Genomic DNA, 21415 nt, shown 5'->3' on the forward strand with positions numbered 1-21415 from the left:
GAAAATAATTTTAACACTGCATTTAAAAACCTAATGTTAAGTATTGGTAAGAGCAGCAGATTTTATAACTGTTGCAATAGTTTAGCATGTTGCTATACGTACAAAGAAGATGAAAATTCTTGTTGTTTTAGAATATAAAACATAGTTAAGTAGTTATCTTTGACAAATTACTGTGTTGTGCATTAAAATAATTGTTCTTGGCAAATTTGAAAGTAATAGTTGCCTAAATGAAAAAACTAATTGATCACATTGTTTCCATGTGTTAGCCTGATCTATTGTCTTGTTTTAACCATTTTGTGACCTGAGCTGAGCCATGGTGTGGTCTCAGTTGAGCCATGGTGTGGTCTCAGTTGAGCCATGGTGTGGTCTCAGTTGAGCCATGGTGTGCTCTCAGTTGAGCCATGGTGTGGTCTCAGTTGAGCCATGGTGTGGTCTCAGTTGAGCCATGGTGTGGTCTCAGTTGAGCCATGGTGTGGTCCCAGTTGAGCCATGGTGTGGTCCCCGTTGAGCCATGGTGTGGTCTCAGTTGAGCCATGGTGTGTTCCTAGCCATGGTGTGGTCCCAGTTGAGCCATGGTGTGGTCTCAGTTGAGCCATGGTGTGTTCCTAGCCATGGTGTGGTCCCAGTTGAGCCATGGTGTGGTCCCAGTTGAGCCATGGTGTGTACCTAGCCATAGTGTGGCCTGCACCAACCACACCAACCATGCTTCTGTACTATCCTCAGTCTACGCCCAGAGTCTGACCTAACTAGCAGGTCATGTTTGACCTTTGTTAAAACATTAGCATCAAACTGTATGCCCTCTTTTGAGGCTTTATTTAAAGTAACACATAGAAAACAATTACTTTTCAAAAGTATCACAAGTATACATGTTTTATTTAAACATTGCAGAAAATTGTATGTATTTACAACAGAATCTGATTACTGATTTCAACAACCTAATTTTCACCAGACAATTTTTTATTCTTATCTTTCTCAATTTAAAAAGTTAAAACTGGTTGAAGATTTACCACCTTAATCTTTTTTTAATGGTAAAGGCACTAAGTTTATCTGATGAAGTTTCAATTTAAGGGGTTATTAATTCTTTTTTGTAACATTTTGCCATTTCAGCAATGTTTACATTGAATACAGAAGTATTTGCTTTACCAATGATGGAATGTATTTAATAGGTTGGGGTTAACTTTGTAAGCATGAGCCATCTTCATGTGACCTTAGCAGTAGAAAATTCAAACTGTTGACCTTTTGGTCCACTTGAATTTAGTTTAAAACAATGGAAGATGCAGCATGAAAAGCATAGCATACATATTAGCATTCCATTAACAAAAAAACAACTGTTTTCTCTGCTTCAATAGGATTTATAGAGGTTTCTTTCATTTCACGTCAAGGTTTAAAGACATATTTCCTTAAGAACATACATTTTAATGAGGTTAGAAAAAGTTCTTAAGTAATAATTTTTTGCAATTATCAACTGAAAAGTTATTGTTAAAACTACTGAGGTATTTATATAATAATACAGAACTTTTTTGTTATAATAAAAGTTTGCATGGTTTATGTTTTCAAATTAATTGTACACTAGTCTATAGTAATCAACTTGAAACGATTGAAAACTTGGGGAAAAAGACCAATTTACAGCAAGAATTGACTAATTATTTTAAATTATAAATTTAACAGTTTAATAATTAGTTTAAATAACAAGTATGTTTTTACTTTTATACAAAATATTTATAAAATTTTATACAATAGAATATCTGTAGATTAAAAAAAATTCCAACTTTAAAAATTTATCAAGATTTAATATTTAAAATGCCACTTTACACACTTTATATTTTAAATCTGTTATATTATGGGTTTAACACATTTAACAAGTTATATCTAAAAAATAAACGATATTTAATTAAAAATGTATGACTATAGACATAAATGTTACATGACTCAATCATATTATGGATTAGCATATTTTACAGTTTGTTTATCTTAAATATTGACTGTAAACATATTATAAACAATCATCTTAAATTTCACTCTGAACATTTGTCTCTTCCATATTCTCCTTGAGATTCTGAATATCACTAGCGTCCACTTCTTCATTATCTTCATCCAATTCAAAGTCATCCAGCATTACTGTGGGTAGGACAGGACCCACAACTCTGCAAGTATCCAGCACCTGTGGATTCCTGCTCAGCTTCAGCAGACTGGCCTGCAGAGTGCCCAGGGCTTTAGCTGCATCATCTTCTGGCACCGGAGCGTCTGCCTTGCTATCGGTGTCGTCAGTAAAGTCGTAGAAGTCCCAGACGGGGGTCTCTGGACGAGAGCCAGGCGTTGACCCCACCTCTGATGAAGCTTCAGAGTTGCTGTAAACTCTTAATCTGGAGAGCTCAGGTTCATCTGTACTTTCACTTTTACTCCTTGCATATCCTGTGTTGTCCTGAGGTTTTAAATTTGAACTCAGAACTGTGTGTTGTTCTATGTCAGATTTTTCATGAGATTCAGATTTTGTTTCTGTAGAGTTATTTATAATTTCTTCAGCTTTTTCTGAATTTTTCAATTTTTTTGAGAAAAATTCATTTGGGATTATTTTTTTCTTACCACTAGGGGTGACCAAGGTTTCAGGTTTTGTGTCCTGATTGGCCAAGGTTTCTGTGGGTGTTTTAGGACTTGATGGGGTGTCACCACCTTCAGTGAGAGGTTCATCCACTCGTATGACCGTGAACTTACCGCTCACCTGTCTGATATACGGCACGCGCTGAAATTCTGTCGTCTCGCCGTCTGAACTTGATGTTTTATCCAACAACTCGTTAGGGATAATTTTCTTTTTGACAGCATTTTGAGGGTGTTCAGGCGTGGAGTTGCTGCTGGATGTGCGCATGCGTCCAGATGAACCATCCTCATCAGATGATGCTGAAGCTTCATCAGCATTCACTGAGGTGAAGCTTCTTCCAAGGCTGGACTTGACGCCAATGCTGCTACCAACACCGTCATCACAACCATCAGAATCATCTGAAGATACGGACGCAAACCTACGAATCAAGTTATCTATATCCTCATTATCTTGGTTATCTGTCGAAGACCCGTTTGTTATCTGAATTGAATTTGATCTGGACAATGCCTTGTTAAGCCAGGACATAGATGAGGAGTTCTGTAGCATCAAATCCCGAGCACTGTAGACCCGCATGCTGTTGGGTATGGTGTGGTTCATGCAGGGGATGAGCGAGTATTTCTCCCGGAGAGGTCTGCGGACAGCGGTGCTCAAGGGCAGGTGGACCATGGCCATCAGGAAGGTTTTGTGTGTGCGTTTCTGTGTCATGCACACCTCAAGCTGCAGGCTGCGCTGGTCTATGATGTCTTGGGTGACTCCGAGGTAGATTAGAGGTGTGTCAAATCTAAAAATAAACAGGTAGATTAGAGGTGTGTCAAATCTAAAAATAAACAGATTAGAGGTGTGTCAAATCTAAAAATAAACAGGTAGATTTTGTCAAATCTAAAAATAAACAGGTAGATAACAGGTGTGTCAAATCTAAAAATAAACAGGTAGATTTAATGTGTGTCAAAGCTAAAAATGAACAGACAGATTTTATAAGGGTAACCGAGCACAATTATTACAAAAGAATTCTGAGTTTACTAAAAATAACATTAATACCCTAGTTGATTCACTTCAAATACATTCTATGTTTAACACACATATCTAATTAATTTATCTAATCAAGGTAGCTCAGGGGCGTAGCGAGGGGGGCCGGGGGGTGCGAACCGCACCGGGTGACACCATTTAGGGGGGTGACACCAAGGCAAAAAATAGCAAAATATAGAGAGAAAAACTTGAGGGGGGGGGGGGGTGCAAATCGAAAGTTTGAAAGTTTGTCCCCGGGAAGGGTCGCAACGCCTCTGGGGGGTGACACCATTAAGTGCCGCACTGGGTGACACCCGACCTCGCTACGCCACTGAGGTAGCTATCTTATTATTTCAGCAGACAAACTCATTTCACCCACCTGAAAGACGATGATGTGAAAATATACTGGATGCCATTTTCTGGTGCATGAGAGTTTATGTTGCTATCTTTGTTGGCGGGTTCAACTTTGACCTCTTCTGTTTGCCTATTGGTCTTTTTTTGAGCATCTGGTATCAGGTAACTTTTGACATAGATTGATTCAATCATGGAGGTTTGAGCTGTTGAATATTAAGAGGATTTTTTTTATTAATCAAGCTCTGAAATGACCAAATTTATTTGACACACAATCTTTGTTGTGGATATTTTGACATAATTTTAAAAAAAATGTAAGCATGTTGTTACCTTCAACCCTTATATTTACAAAAGTTACCCCCCCCCCCCCCCTTCCGCCCCCCTCCAGTCTGCACTATTTTTAATTCTCCACTCTAAAATAATTTTTTTATGTGTCATAAAAACGTCATATTTCTTAACCATTCACCTCTACAATGCTACTTAGAACCTACCCCTATGTGTGTCAAATAATTTTATAGATCACCACTTACACCCATTTTACACACCAAAAATTAACTTTACTTTTCTTTAAATCAATCTTTTTTTGAGATACGTGATTTATTTAAGTATATCAAATACTGGAGGCTAATTATAAGATGGTAACAACAGGTAAATGGGAGACTACTCATAAGGTGGTAACAACAGGTAAATGGGAGACTACTCATAAGATGGTAACAACAGGTAAATGGGAGACTACTCATAAGGTGGTAACAACAGGTAAATGGGAGACTACTCATAAGATGGTAACAACAGGTAAATGGGAGACTACTCATAAGGTGGTAACAACAGGTAAATGGGAGACTACTCATAAGGTGGTAACAACAGGTAAATGGGAGACTACTCATAAGATGGTAACAACAGGTAAATGGGAGACTACTCATAAGATGGTAACAATAGATGAATGGGAGACTACTTACAACATGATAAATGGGAGACTACTTATGAAATGGAAACAACAAGTAGATTGGAGACTACTCACGGGGAGGTAACAACAGGTCACTGACTTGCCACACCCTGATCCTCAAATCTGTTTTGTTGTACTCAAAGGATAAATGAAGGTACCCAATGGCTGAGGAGAATCACATTTTAAAATACATTCAGTGGTGTAGGTAGAAATACACGTCTTGTTTTGGCTTTTTGTGACTATGTGCGACAATATGGCATGGCAGATAAAAATAGTTTTACAAAAAAGATGACATCTTTTATGGTTAATGCCTGATACAAAAATCAAAGTAGAAACAAATCTTTACTTTAAACATAGTGGCATGAAAATATATACAAAGGTGTGACATCTTTATATACTTATAATAAAACAGAACATCTTCACTTAACCATGGCCACACCAGCTTCACTAAAACATGTCAACACCATCTACAACAAACCAGGATAACATTATATTCTTCATGACCACAACATCTTCTTTAAACCAACACCATACCAGCACCAAAGCATGACCGAAACATATTTATTAAATGAACACAACACCAAACCATGACCACAACATCACCAAACCATGACCACAACATCACCAAACCATGACCACAACATCACCAAACCAAGACCACAACATCACCAAACTATGACCACAACATCACCAATCCAACAGGACCAAACAAAGACCACAACATCACCAAACCAAGACCACAACATCACCAAACCATGACCACAACATCACCAAACCATGACCACAACATCACCAAACCATGACCACAACATCAACAAACCATGACCACAACATCACCAAACCAACATCACCAAACCATGACCACAACATCACCAAACCAAGACCACAACATCACCAAACCAACATCACCAAACCATGACCACAACATCACCAAACCAAGACCACAACATCACCAAACCAACATCACCAAACCATGACCACAACATCACCAAACCAAGACCACAACATCACCAAACAAGACCACAACATCACCAAACCATGACCACAACATCACCAAACTAAAACCACACCATCACCAACTAAAATACCACAATATACACCTAAGCCCTCACCAGCCTGCTCGGGTACAGTGGGCAACAAGTCCACTCTGTGCTGCGTGCCATTCATGCTTGTTTCCTTCCTGTGGGGGTTGTTGTTAGGGTCATCATTCCACGCCCTCCCCTCTCCACCACTGCTGCTGTCCGCTGTTGAAAACAAATCATACAACATGTCAACATTTCATTTTGAATAGATTCAACAAACATAAAGTTACCCAGATTTTAAAGAGCGGAAATAAAAATGTACCTTACAATGTACGGAATTACGTTGCAGAAAGCAAGGGCAGCGAAGTCTAGCTAAAACGTTAATTCTAACAAAAAAGGGAAGTCACTCTGAAAAGTGTTGTGATTGTTGAGCCTAAGACTGGAAGGCCCCGAATGATTTCCCTCCTATACGTAGACGTAGGTGGTCTAACAATGAGCAAATTTATGGGGGGGGGGGGGGGGGGGGGATTTTATGGAAATGATGAGCAGGGGGGATGTAGGGCACGACATGATAATGAACATTTGATACAAAGCTCATTTATAGTAAATTTACATAAGAACATCTGCTTAAAGGTATTTAAAGTGAAAATTGTATAAGGCGTTATATTAAAAGATTTAAACACCAACAACACTTAAGTGTCCCCACTAAACTTGAAAGGTTCCCCCTAAACTTTCAGGGTCCCCACTAAACTTTCAGGGTCCCCACTAAACTTTCAGCGTACCCACTAAACTTTCAGGATACCCACTAAACTACCCACATTCAGGGTTCAACCACGCTTTTAGTTACTTTAAAAAAAATTGCACGTATTTTGAAAATTAAAAAGTTTAGGTCCATCCCACCGTTTTAAAAAAGGCTGGATTTTTTTTTAATTCAACAAAATGAGTAGTTCAAGGCTTTTTGCATAATTGGTAAATTTTATCCGATAATTGCTATTCCTTGTTGGACGTACAAGATGGATGTGAAAGCTCTGCATAAATTACAGACCTAAGCTCATTACAAATTCAAAATGGCTGCTTCCATAAGACGAAGTTTTTTTTTAGTGCAGGTGAACGTAGGTGGGTTAGGCAAACACAAATTGTTATTGAAAGACAGCAAGGGAAGTAACCTAGCAGTGAAAGTATACAGAGAGGATTGCGTAACTTTGGAACACAGAAGAATAAAAACTGTGTACATAGTCCAGATCTATCCAAACAATTTTTTAAAGCAGTTTGGAAAAGCTTTAAGTATGTAAGAAAATGTAACCAAAGTGTAGGATCTAGCTTCAAGGTTTTATTCTGTGTTTACGTAAGTATGAGAGACAGGGACAGTTCTTGATGGGCAGGGGCGAAATTCGGAATGGACCAGCCCATGTCCCACCCAAATGACGACACTTGGACCTATGTCATCTGTTTTAGGCCAACACGAAATAATAACATTGACCTTTGATAAATGGCGTACACTAAACAGTTACAACAGAGAAAAAAATGGTGTACACTAAACAGTTAGTTACAACAGAAAAAATGATGTACACTAAACAGTTAGTTACAAAAGAAAAAATAATGTACACTAAACAGTTATTTACAAAAGAAACCACAATACATTGACGTCACAAGGTCGGGTGTCACCCGGTGAGGTAACAGTGTCGAACCCTCCAACAATTTAGCATTTTCGGTTGGGTGCAGAGTTTCTTCCAGGCTGCTTCTGTTCCCACCCCCCCCCCCCCCCCCCAGTGTCCCCCGAAAATTTCAAGTGCCGCCTTCTCCTCTTTTCCCTTACTATTGTATTATTTTAACTGGATAAAGAAATTGCTTTAAAAAGTAAATTTTACTCTTTGTTTAAGGGATACCTGTTATTATTATTATATGGGCGTAGGCTTTACAGTGACCTAATTTCATGCTGTTCACATTTGGTCTATTAAATTTAAGTTATGGAACATCATTATCAATAGCGTCTCATTTCAATAAATAAAAATCAAGTAGTCTACTAATTTATGTATTTATTTATTTTTCAAGCATGGAGCCTACGTCTACAGTTGAGCAAAGATTTGATGTCATTAGCAGTGTCCAGCAGTTTCGTTTTACTTGAATGGAAATAATTTACGATAAAACAAAGTTAAATTACAGACAATATTAATCTTCCTGATTAAATCGATATTACAGTCGTTTAAAGGAAAAAAAAACTAAAGTGTCTAACGCTTGAAGATTAGCTCTTGTTACCTGGATAAATGTATCAATTAGAACTGTCATTAATGTCACTTGGTTAAACAGACGGATTGAAACTGTCATTAAATGTCAGTCAAGGAGTCATGTTAAAACGGATTGAAATGTCAGTTCGACAGCCGCGTTGTTGTTACCGCTGGATTGAAATTTTGACAAAAAACTTAATAAGTCATAAAATTTAATGGTATTGGTGATAGACAAAAACATATTCGAAGTTTAAGAATGTTGTCGTATTTTGTTAGTAAAGGTCTTGCAATCGGGGATGACATTAATAAAAACAGAAAGCGAGAGAGACTATCTAGTCTATATGATGTGGCTATGTGCTTAATTTGTGTGTTTTAAAGGATATTTATGTGTGTTTAAGTAGTGTCTTTTTAAGGCGATGTATGTGTGTCTTTATGTGGGCTATGTAAAACCGTGTATGTTCAGTTTAACAGGTTTTGTGTTTTTATGTACGCCTATACGTCTATGACAGGTTTCTGTGTATTAAATTACAAGCCATGACTATATATAAACCCGACTCTATTCAATCTACACTATCACGTTCAATGGCACATAAAATTAATGCACGGGTAAGAAGGAGTTGAATGGAGCTATGATATATCTTTAATGACGTCATATGTTGGTAGTTGGTAGTTGGTGGCGAAGGTGGTAAGTTGAATGTGCGAGGCAGACATTGGGGGTTGTGGTGTGGCCTCGGTACGGTGCGGTGGGTGGGGGTGGGCCGGTAGTCGTGAGGGTTGGAGAAGGCGAGAATGGTGTGGGGTGGAAGTGGCGAACAATAGTGGTAGTAATTTTAGGTTTTTGCGGTGAGGCTGGTATAAGTAGTGGGTGGAGGTGGAGGTATATGATGGGGGTGATGAAGATGATGGTTTTATCTGGGTGACGGTGATGATGGTAGTGGTGGTGGAAAAGATGAGGGGGAGAGTAGTGTTACTTATGTGGTGGTGTTGGTGGTAAATGTGAGTGAGGTGGGAGTTTGAGTGTAGTGCAGTAGTGGAGGTAAATTTAGATGTAGGTTGGGTTGGTGTTGGGGGTGGAGTGGTGATGTTGGAGGTGTTAGAACAGATGTTTTAACTACAATTTGTCTACTAGCTCTTGACTAGATTTTCTTAAGGGTGAGAAAGTTATGGGTGGCATTGTGACACCTTGTAACAGGTAAAAATTGGGTGACATAGTGACACCTTGTGACAGGTAAAAATTGGGTGACATAGTGTGTAAAAATCGGTGAAAATGTTGCAATCCGTGCCTTAAAACACATAACCGGTTAGATCAAGGAAGCGCAGCTAAAAATAAACTAAGTCTACACTGAATACGAAGCATTAAAAGACTGTCTAAGCCAACCTCCCCTCCTCTCCCTCTATCTAATACAGCACAGCGGAGGCGTGCGAAAAGACGTCACGATTTATCAAAGGTCCTGTCCTAGCTTATATACATAGAACGTTCTATGTGACTTATGAATACATAGGAAGTTCTGTGTGGCTCATGAATACATAGGAAGTTCTATGTGATTTATGAATACACATGAATTTATGTGCAGCTTATGAATACATAGAAAGTTCTATGTGGCTAAAGAATACATAGAAAATTCAGTATGGCTTATATTATAAATACATAGAAAGTTCTATGTAGCTTATGAATACATTAAACGTTACGTGTAGCTTATGAATACATATTATGTAATATATGAGTACACAGAGCGTTCAGTGTAACTTATAAATACACAGTGCTTGATGTGTAGCTTATGAATACATGAAACACTATATTATTATGTAACTTATAAATACACAGTGCTTGATGTGTAGCTTATGAATACACGGAACACTATATTATTATGTAACTTATAAATATACAGTGCTTGATGTGTAGCTTATGAATACAAAGATCCCGTTTTATGATCCACCCGCCAAGCATGCAGATCTTGGTACTAGATGTGTATATAGATCTAAGTAGGCATTCCATTGAAAAACATTGAAAAACGTCCTACATTTCCACAAGAGGAAAAAGTACATTAAATACGACGACATTGGCACGTAGTAAAAAAAAATACGTGTACGTGTGTTTAGTAATGTTGTGCCTGTCTCAGGGGCGTAGCGAGGGGGGGGGGGGGCGGGGGGTGCGGACCGCAGCGGGTGACACCATTTAGGGGGGTGACACCAAGGCAAAAAATAGCAAAATATATAGAGAAAAACTCGAGGGGGGGGGGTGCAAATCGAAAGTTTGAAAGTTTGTCCCTGGGAAGGGTCTCTATGCCTCTGGGGGGGGGGGGGGGGTGACACCATTAAGTGCCGCACCGGGTGACACCCGACCTCGCTACGCCACTGGCCTGTCTCTATATACTACCATACTGTTCATTGTGTTTATTTCTTGATTTGTAATACGTCTATATGAACCTTTTAGTTAGAGAATCATTCATATACTATACCCATCGAATTCTTTATAAATAACTTAGTCCACCCATCTATCCATATAGTTATGCATACCTTATTCAGTCAGTCTATTCATCTAACCATCAGTCATTTAACTATTCGTTAAATGCTCCCATTTACCCCCCCCCCCCCAACCACCCATCCAACCCTATATTTTACTATCCACTTTTCCTAACAAACGCTCATCCAACAATATGCCCATTCCCCCATCCATACATCGTATAACCGTTCATCCAATCGATCTACCTATCCCATGGGTCGGCAACCTGCGGATCGCGAGCCGCATGCGGCTCTTTTGATGTCCAAATGCGGCTCTTCAGCTCCATGCACAAATGTTAATAATTGTTTTATTTTATTTTCAAAACTCATAAAAATATTGTTCTGCAACACTCGGTAATGAACGATAAAATAAAAATCAATAAATACTCTTTATTCTATTAGAACAGGGGTCGGCAACCTGCGGCTCGCGAACCGCATGCGGCTCTTTTGATGTCGAGGTGCGGCTCTTCAGTTCCATGGACAAATAATTATTTTATTTTCTTCTTGAAGCTAATAAAAATATTAGTCTGCAACACTCGGTAATTAACGATTTAATAAATATAAACAATAAACACTCGCTATTCTATTTGCAAATTTGACATTTTATTTTCGCAAATATCTCCCTATAAGTATTCTCAACAGCTTCCTAAAGTTTCATGGCGATCGGATGAAAGGTGTAGTAATGAATAAAAGACAAACAGACACACACACACACACTTACATACTACATACATTGATATATATATATATATATATATATATATATATATATATATATATATATATATATATATATATATATATATATATATATATATATATATAATATTAAAATAAAAATGTTAGTGGCTCTTTAAAATCTGGGAAATTTTGAAAATTGTAACTTTTGGCTCTTCCGTCTCAAAAGGTTGCCGACCCCTGTATTAGAATATTTAGATACGGCCTATCACTTCAATAATTACCCCTTTAGGGGGAGCCAAAGTATTTCAAACTTAGGAAGCGACAACAGAGTAATATGGAATGGAATGGATTGTATTTGTATTACTATGTCTAAAAATAACGCTAATACGTTTAAGTTTATAATTTTTATATTGTTTTTAGTAGTCGTTAATTTAATAATATGATTTTTATAAATTTCGATAATCCATATATTTCATTAATTGAATAAATAGTTCATCTACATTTATGCTGCTGTATTATATTATTTATAGGTGTCTTTGTTTATTTTTGTTATTTTAGCTATTCAACTCTACGTTACATCCCTTGACTAGTTTTCAAATGGGAGATAATTCATTTGCACTTAATACCACGATATATGAGATTCATCCTCAACAAAATAACCTTTCTTTAAAAGCTAAGAAATTTTGTAAATGTTAACTTTTGGCTCTTCCGTCTCAAAAGGTTGCCGACCCCTGACCTATCCTCATGTCCTCACACCAGGAGCGTCTATACTAAATTATATCACTCCAATCATCCACCCACCAATGTATCCATCGAGTGTCTATACTAAATTATATCACTCCAATCCTCCACCCATCAATGTATCCATCGAGTGTCTATACTAAATTATATCACTCCAATCATGAATCATCCACCCACCAATGTATCCATTCATTTATTTATCTAAATATTCAACAATATAAAGATCCACAGACATGAAGTAACATTTTTGCATAGGAAACTGCGTAAAGTGCTGTTTACCAGTATAAAAGAGCAAGTTAAAAAATCATCAAAATAGAACTAAGCTTTACCTTAACCAAAACAGAACAAAACTTTATCCTGACCAAAATAGAACTAAAGTTTACCTTGACAAAATAAATAAAAACACGCCATGATCCGTATCACCACATCATGACACCACAGACACCATTAGAATATACACCACCAAACACCACCATCGTTGTATACAACAGCTGTGATGTTTTCTGTTGTCTGAGCTTAAAACGCCAGTCTTAGCTCAGCTCAAAACAGTTTCAACCACCAGATGTCACCAACACACCAGGCTAATTTATTGTTGTTGTTTTTTTTTTGTTTTTTAAATTAGATCCACGTGATACAACTAGATCCAGTGATAAACAGAAATTCTTTTCAATCCAACAGAAAATCCTATAGCGAAACTGTTGTAAACTCCATATTGAATGAAGAATCCAGTGTGTGGTTCAACACCAAGTCAACGTCCTATAAAATATCACACATGAATTCAAGTCTGCAGGAATGTGTGGAGTGTGTGGCAGACGATGGGGTCTGAATTCCCCCACACACAACACGTGTGTAGCCTTAACACATTTCTTCACTGGTGTGTGTTAACCTACAACACATTCCAACAGGTTGTGTGTTGATATTGGGCCCCACTGGCTCGATACTCTGCCAAATACTAAATGTCCTGGTACTTGCCAAACTTGTTTAGTGTCACCCCCCCCCCCCGCTCACGCCGCCCCCTTCTCCCCGCCCCCACCTAAACGATTATTTTAAACTGCTGAACTGGCTAGCAGACACGTACCTCGGTCTTTGCTTCTGGCAATAACGTTTTACGCTTAATATAGGTTCACGATCTACTATCCCTAATTCATAATTACCTTAATTAATAGAAATCCGGGCTTTCCTTTTTTTTATTCATCAAGAGGATACTCTTAAAAGTCTAATACCTTTTATTTGCGTTTATTCTTGTTTGGTAAAAAAAAAATTGACCATGTTTACATTCTACGATTTTTGTAACTAAGAAGAGGCCATCTAACAACAATCAAGTAACAGAATACGACGTTGTATTTTAAATTATTGTAATACAATAAATGTTCGATTTTAAAGGCACAACTTTAAAAACGTCATGTTTCACAATTCACCCCCCCCCCTTCCCAACGACAAGCTCACACAACATAATTGGCGAAAAACAAAGGCAACCAACTGTATAAAGACACAAGAGTTAGCTAACACATATCTTTGTATTATTTGTCAACCAATATTAACAATAAGGACTATAGTTTACTTTACAGCTAGTGACCTGCACGGTGGTAGATCGTATTGTGACCTGCACGTAAGTATAAGGCCGTTTGACCACAGACAATAGTCTATTCAACATTCATGGAAGATGGTAGTGGTATCATTTTTTTTCATACTCTCAATTTTTTTAAAACAAACTTTTAAATTGCCCATTTTGTATTGTTTGAATATTTGAATAGCGCTAAACAGGAAATAAAAAACTTGAATTGGTAGAGGAAATTGTAACAAAAGGACCGTCCATAACATACTTTTGTTGATGAATTTCACATCATACATCGTCACACATAGTAACACATAAGTCAGAAAAATCGTCCATAAAAATGACGACACATTTCAGCTAACATCCACCCCACATTCCGCGATTTTTGTTTATTTAAACAAAAATTTCTTTCAAAAATATTAAAGAAGCTGAGTCCAAATTAGGTATACTGGTCATTTTTATAATTTAAACCTTAACAACGTCTTGAGAAACTGCGAAATAGCTGGCACATCAAGTTGTCAATATTGCTTTTAAAATACAAAAAACGTTGACGTCATAATTTCTGCAACCCCCCCCCCCCCCCCAACACTGCACACTAGTGTCGCACATCGTCACAACAGTGAGAACCCCTCCCCCTAGGGGTGTGATGCCATTTATGGACGACCTCTTCTATAAGGTGTAGTTTTTTTAAGAACCCTTTGTTTGCAGGATTATTTAGTAAAAATAAAGTGCGGGTAATGTTCTTGTCACAGAGAAAATTCTAAAAACTGCATTTCCTCCCCGAACCAACATATCTATATGAAAATTATATTTACTAGGCCTAGGCCAGGGGTCGGCAACCTGCGGCTCGCGAGCCGCATGCGGCTCTTTTGATGTCAAGACGCGGCTCTCCAGCTCCTTGCACAAATACTAATAATCTTAATCAAAAAATAAAATACTTGTAATAAAAAAAATGTTAGTGGCTCTTTAAAACCAGGGAAATTTTGAAAATTGTAACTTTTGGCTCTTCCGCTTCGAAAGGTTGCCGACCCCTGGCCTAGGCCTTTGCAGTGCTTATAATACATGCCCCTGCAGACTTTAAGACTGTCGAAATCATTTTTTTTTTAAATATCGAAACTCGCCATTTGATACCGCCTAGAACTCGGCCATAAGTGAACATGGAGGTGTCTATGTTACATGTACATTAGGCGGTGTCGAAATGGGTTATTTTTCTCTACAAAACTTTGCCATCGGCAAAAGCATTTTAACCTCAGCAGCCTATGAAATTTTTTTTTCAACGTTCTGTAGGCCCCGGGGCAATTATCTTGAGTGAACAAATGTGCTTACTAAGTCATGTTCAACTTAGGCGTATTCACATTTTAAGCATAAACTAATAGTCAAGCCCACTGTTCCCTCTAAGCTACTAAGCTAGTAGGGCCTACTCTCCACAAAATAAAATGTATTATGAGGATCAGCATTGAATTCCACACAGTGTAATACCACTGGGGAAGCATGTTAATTATACAGTATGGTAACAACTCCGGACAAGGCGGACCTGTCTTTTCACTAATCCTGAAGACGCACCTATGCAGTGTTAGTGCACTGTTTGACTTCACATAATTGAAACAAATGAGACTTTTGATCCACCATGGTTAATGACCCATGCGCCACATGGGTCTCATCTATGACCCGCGTTGGTTTGTAACCTCGGTATACAGGGGGATAGTGTAGTCAGCCTTAGCTCACCCGCTTTTACTTTCCCTAAATAGAGTCGGGTGCCCAAGTAAAACCTACACAACTAGCTAGTAAACAAATTAGTGGACACAATACTGGTTGTGTTGGCCAGCGTATCTGATTATTTTAACAGCGGCGTAAATTATTTAAAAAAAAAAAAACTACCCATACTTATATGTACATACAGTAGTTTCAAAATATCACCAATAACGATATTTCAAATACAATCCTAAGCATAATTTTAAACGTAGCTAAAACTGTGGTTAAATATCAGTCATCCCTGATAGACAATGTCACATGTGTTTATAGAAGCATACTCAACTGATTGTTTATTTGTAGAAATTAAACTAATTAAAGTGTTTAGCTGTATGCTAAGTCCAGCTATTCATTCATTCGTAATAACAAGATAGTCTCCCCTGTCAAGTGGTACTTAAAAATTGTCACATTTAAAAAAAGTAATGCTCAGTCAATTTTTATGTTGTATTTTGTTTGGGAGGGGGAGGGCTGGGCTTTGAAAAGTTAATCTATCGGCAAACAAAGTGACCACAGGTAAAGATGACCGAGGGCCGGTGTTTGAGGTGACATGACCGTCACGTGGGACATTCATACAGGTGTTTTATTTGGCACCTCCCACCTGCAGGTTTTTTTTTTTACCGGGGGGGTTAAGGGGGAGGGTTAGGGGAGGTAGTCGACATGAAACAGACAAGAGTTATGTGTGTGAGGTGTCTTATAAAGGCTGACTTTAGGAGAGGCTGACTTTAATGGAGGCTGACTTTAGGAGAGGCTGACTTTAGGAGAGGCTGATTTTAGGAGAGGCTGACTTTAGGAGAGGCTGACTTTAGGAGAGGCTGACTTTAGGAGAGGCTGACATTAGGAGAGGCTGATTGCAGGATTAAGCGGAGAGCATATCTAGCTTACGTTATGAGGTTAAGTTTAATTTAAAGGCCGTGAAAAAAAAGAAAGTTTGATATAGTCTAATTTTATGGTGTGTAATATCAATATTTAACAAAAATGAATTTAATTTATTAACAAAAAAAAAAATAATTAAATTACTGGAGAATTTTCACTGTCCCTCTACAACAAATAGATTTTAAAAGTAGATGTGGGTAATGTGGGTAACTTCAGTAGATTCAAATAGTTAATTTGGCTAATTAACAATTCATCTAACACCCCCCCCCCCCCCAAACACACACACACGCACACACAAAGGCCCAGTCACTAAGAAATGTCCAACAAAACCTCACCTTTATACATGCAAGTTATGAGGTAGTAGCCGACATATTTTTTTAAAGTAAATGTTTAATTAAAAAATGTTTAATTAAAATAAATTTAATTAACAAAACGATGGCACTTACACGGAGAGGCAAGACCACAGCTATGAAAACATAAAACACATGTAGTAAATCAGAGTCACCGCCCTTGAACTGCAGTGTTAAAAAAACACAGCTAATAAAATGTCACGACAGTCAAGCGGGGTCAGCACACGATGTGTTTGTGTTGTGTGTCGCCTCCCGGATTGTCGCCCGTGTCGCCTCCCGGATTGTCGCCGTGTCGCCGTCTGCCCCTCCCCAACATTGGAGACATTGTAAGCGTAGATCTACGGTAATGGAACGGTGCCCCCCCCCCCCCCACCTCCCCAACATTGAAGACATTGTAAGCGTAGATCTACGGTAATGGAACGGTGTGTCCCCCCCCCCCCCACCTCTCGTAGACTGAGTCATTGATGGATTGAAGCTGTTTACAACTAACCTAGCAGATTGTTCGGGAAAATGCGATAAGCTTGGTTAAATACATGGCTGTCTTTCTGTATTTCCTGCGTCTATCAGTTGTACAATTATTAACCAACAAAATAATATTTTAAAAACACAAAAAAAAAACCAACCAACAGGCATTGAATCAAGAATATTAATTTTCAATATACGTGCCCTAATAGCTAGTAGCGCTAAAATCCATAGATCATTATGACAACCACACAACCTACCCCTAAACATTTGACTGAGCACTACCATAAATCACACCCACAACTACAATGGCGTACTTTAAGATCTCACCGTAAGACAAGGCTACAAATTAACGATTGGGTGAAACGCCAACCATTCCCCTAACACACACACACACATTAACTACTAAGGGGTCATCCATAAATGATGTCATGCTTTTTTTGACGATTTTTACCTTCCCCCTCCCCTCCGTCACACGTCGTCATAAAAAGCCAGACCACTCCCCTAAAATGACGTCACACCTCAGGCTACAACCCCCCCCCCCCCCTCAAAATTGCAGTTGAATTTTTTTTAAAACATCGATATTTTTCTAAAATCTTGTCTGAACTCTGTCAAAATAGAGTATTTTAATCAATTCCTATTACAATTTATTTAAACAGTTTTCTAAAACGCGAAATAACGTCTAAAATTCGTTTTTTTTAACATTGCTTTTTTACAATGCAAAATTTGTGACGTCGCACCATCTGAACCCCCCCCCCCCCCTCATCACACACCGTCACAAAATTACGGACCCCCCTCCCCCCCCTACGAGTGTGACGTCATTTATGGACGACCCCTAACCCGTTCCCAGCACCACAGCACTAACGTCAGCGACACCTTTTCTTAATGCTCTGAAATTCAACTTTTCTAAACTTGTTTTACAAATGGTACAAAACCCTTAACTTTAAATCCACTTCCACTCACTCTTTGTTAACGTACTATATTTCCCATTACCCCCCCCCCCCTCCCCTTGCCCGCGCATTGTCTAAAGAAGCCATAATTAGCATTTCTGTTTGCTAGATCCCTACCGACCTTTGTATCCCGTGTCAACTAAGGGGCAGGCGCGACACCGTCTTGAGAGTGGGTCTTATAGGCTGTATGGCGGGATGAGTTAAAGAAAAAAAATATATTATATATGTTGGCTGGTACCTCATTTAATACCCCCCCCCCCCCCCTCTTTCCTCCCGCGTGGCCTATTTAACAATTCAGATACGACCCGGCAAGAAACCATTGTTCACCCCCCTCCCCCTCCACCCGTTTCCCCGTTGACCCTAGGTCGCATACCTGGGACGACGGAGGTTAGGTTGTTGCAAGCTCAGTGGGGAGCGATACTTTGGATGGAGTAGATGTGTATGGGTGTGCTGATGCTGGTCGCGATGTTGGGCCGTTGCTGTCGTGTGAGATGCTGTACCGTTGCTGTTTAGATGGTGCAGAAGCTGTCGCTGTACCTGTCGTGATGTCGACCTGTCTTGTGAGCTGCTGTCGCTGTACCTGTCGTGATGTCGACCTGTCCTGTGAGCTGCTGTTGCTGTACCTGTCGTGATGTCGACCTGTCCTGTGAGCTGCTGTTGCTGTACCTGTCGTGATGTCGACCTGTCCTGTGAGCTGCTGTTGCTGTACCTGTCGTGATGTCGACCTGTCATGTGAGCTGCTGTTGCTGTACCTGTCGTGATGTCGACCTGTCCTGTGAGCTGCTGTCGTTGTACTTGCGGCTAGATGCTGTTGCTGTACCTGTCGTCGTAATGTCAACCTGTGCTGTCCTATGAGATGCTGTTGCTGTACCAGTCATCGAGATGTCAACCCGAGGCTGTCATCGCAAAGCTGTCCTGTTGACAGTCCCTGTTATGTTGCTGTATGTATGGAGTTGCGAGTACCGGTACTGAAAGTATGTAGAGTGATGATGTTGTTATTCGCTCTGATTATTGGAACACTGTAATCTATTGTATTGTCTGTAATACGTAATAAATGTATTGAAATGCTAAGTTTTATTTTAAGTTTAATATTAATGTTGTATTAGTGTAAAGTAATTAGTTTTGCTCAGGTCTGGTAAACCTCCTTGACCCACAAGGATGCACGGAATTGAGAGAATAATTCCACCACCATCTCTCTTTCTCTATCAATCGGTTTAAAAACAAACCTAAACCCCCACGTAACATTTGGTGTCAGAAGTGGGATCCGTGCTTGAGCAAACTAAATTAAGATTTTTTAAAAATTGGTTTTTAAGTATGTTGAGTATGTGTTGGTTTACCTCAACATAATTTTTTTGTTATTGCCTTTTTTATTTGCATTGTTACCTTTTGGAACGTGTAGAATACGTTTAATTTACTGTAAGAATTTGTGTGTGATTGCTGTTATTTTGTGTGTTTTTGCATTGTGCTAATGTTACACACTGAATTAGCACTGACGGAATTATTTTTAGGCCATTTTTAAGAATAATTTGGGTAGCCAGTTAACATGCAACCTTTGTAAGTTTTAATGGTGTTGAACGTATTATTGGCAACTATGGTATTCGTTGAATAGTAATTATTGTAGATGAAACATGCTGTTACATAATTTTATGACTGGGAAGACTTGGCTGATATTGGTACCGGATGTACATTATCAGGCCTTGTGGTATAAAATTATGTGTGACTGACGAGTATTTATCTTTACTGATGGCCATTTATTTGTAGTCGAAAGGCGTGATTTGTCCATTTTGGTTAACTACCCTTTAAAGATAAGTACGTGTTTATACCTGGTTTCAGTAGATGTTCATTTTTGAGACATTTCAGTATGCTCATTGATGTTTTTTTGCCTTCAGTGGCCTTTACTGTAAACTAGAGGTATGTGTTGTGTCAGTAGGTGAACAGTAAAGTAGAATGTTTATCTCAATTAGTTGTCTTTGTTAAGTTGATTGCGGGGACGCAATCATTTTTGCAGGAGAAGCATGTTGGCTGGTACCTCATTTAATACCCCCCCCCCCTCTTTCCTCCCGCGTGGCCTATTTAACAATTCAGATACGACCCGGCAAGAAACCATTGTTCACCCCCCCTCCCCCTCCACCCGTTTCCCCGTTGACCCTAGGTCGCATACCTGGGACGACGGAGGTTAGGTTGTTGCAAGCTCAGTGGGGAGCGATACTTTGGATGGAGTAGATGTGTATGGGTGTGCTGATGCTGGTCGCGATGTTGGGCCGTTGCTGTCGTGTGAGATGCTGTACCGTTGCTGTTTAGATGGTGCAGAAGCTGTCGCTGTACCTGTCGTGATGTCGACCTGTCTTGTGAGCTGCTGTCGCTGTACCTGTCGTGATGTCGACCTGTCCTGTGAGCTGCTGTTGCTGTACCTGTCGTGATGTCGACCTGTCCTGTGAGCTGCTGTTGCTGTACCTGTCGTGATGTCGACCTGTCCTGTGAGCTGCTGTTGCTGTACCTGTCGTGATGTCGACCTGTCATGTGAGCTGCTGTTGCTGTACCTGTCGTGATGTCGACCTGTCCTGTGAGCTGCTGTCGTTGTACTTGCGGCTAGATGCTGTTGCTGTACCTGTCGTCGTAATGTCAACCTGTGCTGTCCTATGAGATGCTGTTGCTGTACCAGTCATCGAGATGTCAACCCGAGGCTGTCATCGCAAAGCTGTCCTGTTGACAGTCCCTGTTATGTTGCTGTATGTATGGAGTTGCGAGTACCGGTACTGAAAGTATGTAGAGTGATGATGTTGTTATTCGCTCTGATTATTGGAACACTGTAATCTATTGTATTGTCTGTAATACGTAATAAATGTATTGAAATGCTAAGTTTTATTTTAAGTTTAATATTAATGTTGTATTAGTGTAAAGTAATTAGTTTTGCTCAGGTCTGGTAAACCTCCTTGACCCACAAGGATGCACGGAATTGAGAGAATAATTCCACCACCATCTCTCTTTCTCTATCAATCGGTTTAAAAACAAACCTAAACCCCCACGTAACATATATATATATATATATATATATATATATATATATATATATATATATATATATATATATATATATATATATATATAAAACTAGTATTACGGGAAAGGTTTTTGTTTTTTGCCCCACCATGACCCATGCTCAATTACCCCTAACGCTGGGCATTCTATAAAATACAAAACAGGATAACCAGCAAGCTCATTCCATTTTAATATTTGTCTAACATTATCGTATCCCTAATCCTAACCTTATCCCTATTAGGTATAGAGTCAGTGATAAGGGTTAATTGACAGGGGGGGGGGGAGTAATTGAAAGGGGGTGATGGCTTGCTATTGTTTGTGTCATACTTATTATATGTATGTTATCGTGGATTAATTTGAGTATGGATAAG

The 21415-nt window shown here is 39.0% G+C and overlaps 1 protein-coding gene across 2 annotated transcripts; it reads right to left on the reverse strand.

Moving 5' to 3' along the window:
• Positions 1-856: 856 nt before the first annotated feature.
• On the reverse strand, positions 857-16803 carry LOC131932736 (uncharacterized). 2 transcript variants are annotated; one of them, XM_059289639.1, is made up of 5 exons: positions 16690-16803; positions 6008-6139; positions 4971-5060; positions 3981-4158; positions 857-3377 (listed from the first exon to the last, which is right to left on the reverse strand). In XM_059289639.1, the coding sequence occupies exons 2-5, from the start codon at positions 6060-6062 to the stop codon at positions 2009-2011; spliced, it is 1692 nt and encodes a 563-aa protein (XP_059145622.1). In that variant the 5' UTR covers positions 6063-6139; positions 16690-16803; the 3' UTR covers positions 857-2008. The 2 variants fall into 2 exon arrangements, with proteins under 2 accessions (XP_059145622.1, XP_059145621.1); XM_059289638.1 differs by lacking the exon at positions 16690-16803 and adding an exon at positions 12450-12649.
• Between the last annotated feature and the right edge of the window lie 4612 nt (positions 16804-21415).

This window comes from Physella acuta, unplaced genomic scaffold, assembly GCF_028476545.2.
Source record: "Physella acuta isolate Inbredline_101_S28 unplaced genomic scaffold, ASM2847654v3 ptg002267l, whole genome shotgun sequence".
Taxonomy (NCBI): Eukaryota; Metazoa; Mollusca; class Gastropoda; family Physidae; genus Physella; species Physella acuta.

Coding starts and splice junctions, on each gene's coding strand:
- LOC131932736 (XM_059289638.1), bottom strand. CDS start 12,477: ATGGCGTGTTTTTATTTATTTTGTCAAG. Junction 6,140..12,449: donor TTTTTATTTATTTTGTCAAG/GTAAACTTTAGT, acceptor TGTTTTCAACAG/CGGACAGCAGCAGTGGTGGA. Junction 4,159..4,970: donor TGACCTGTTGTTACCTCCCC/GTGAGTAGTCTC, acceptor AATATTCAACAG/CTCAAACCTCCATGATTGAA.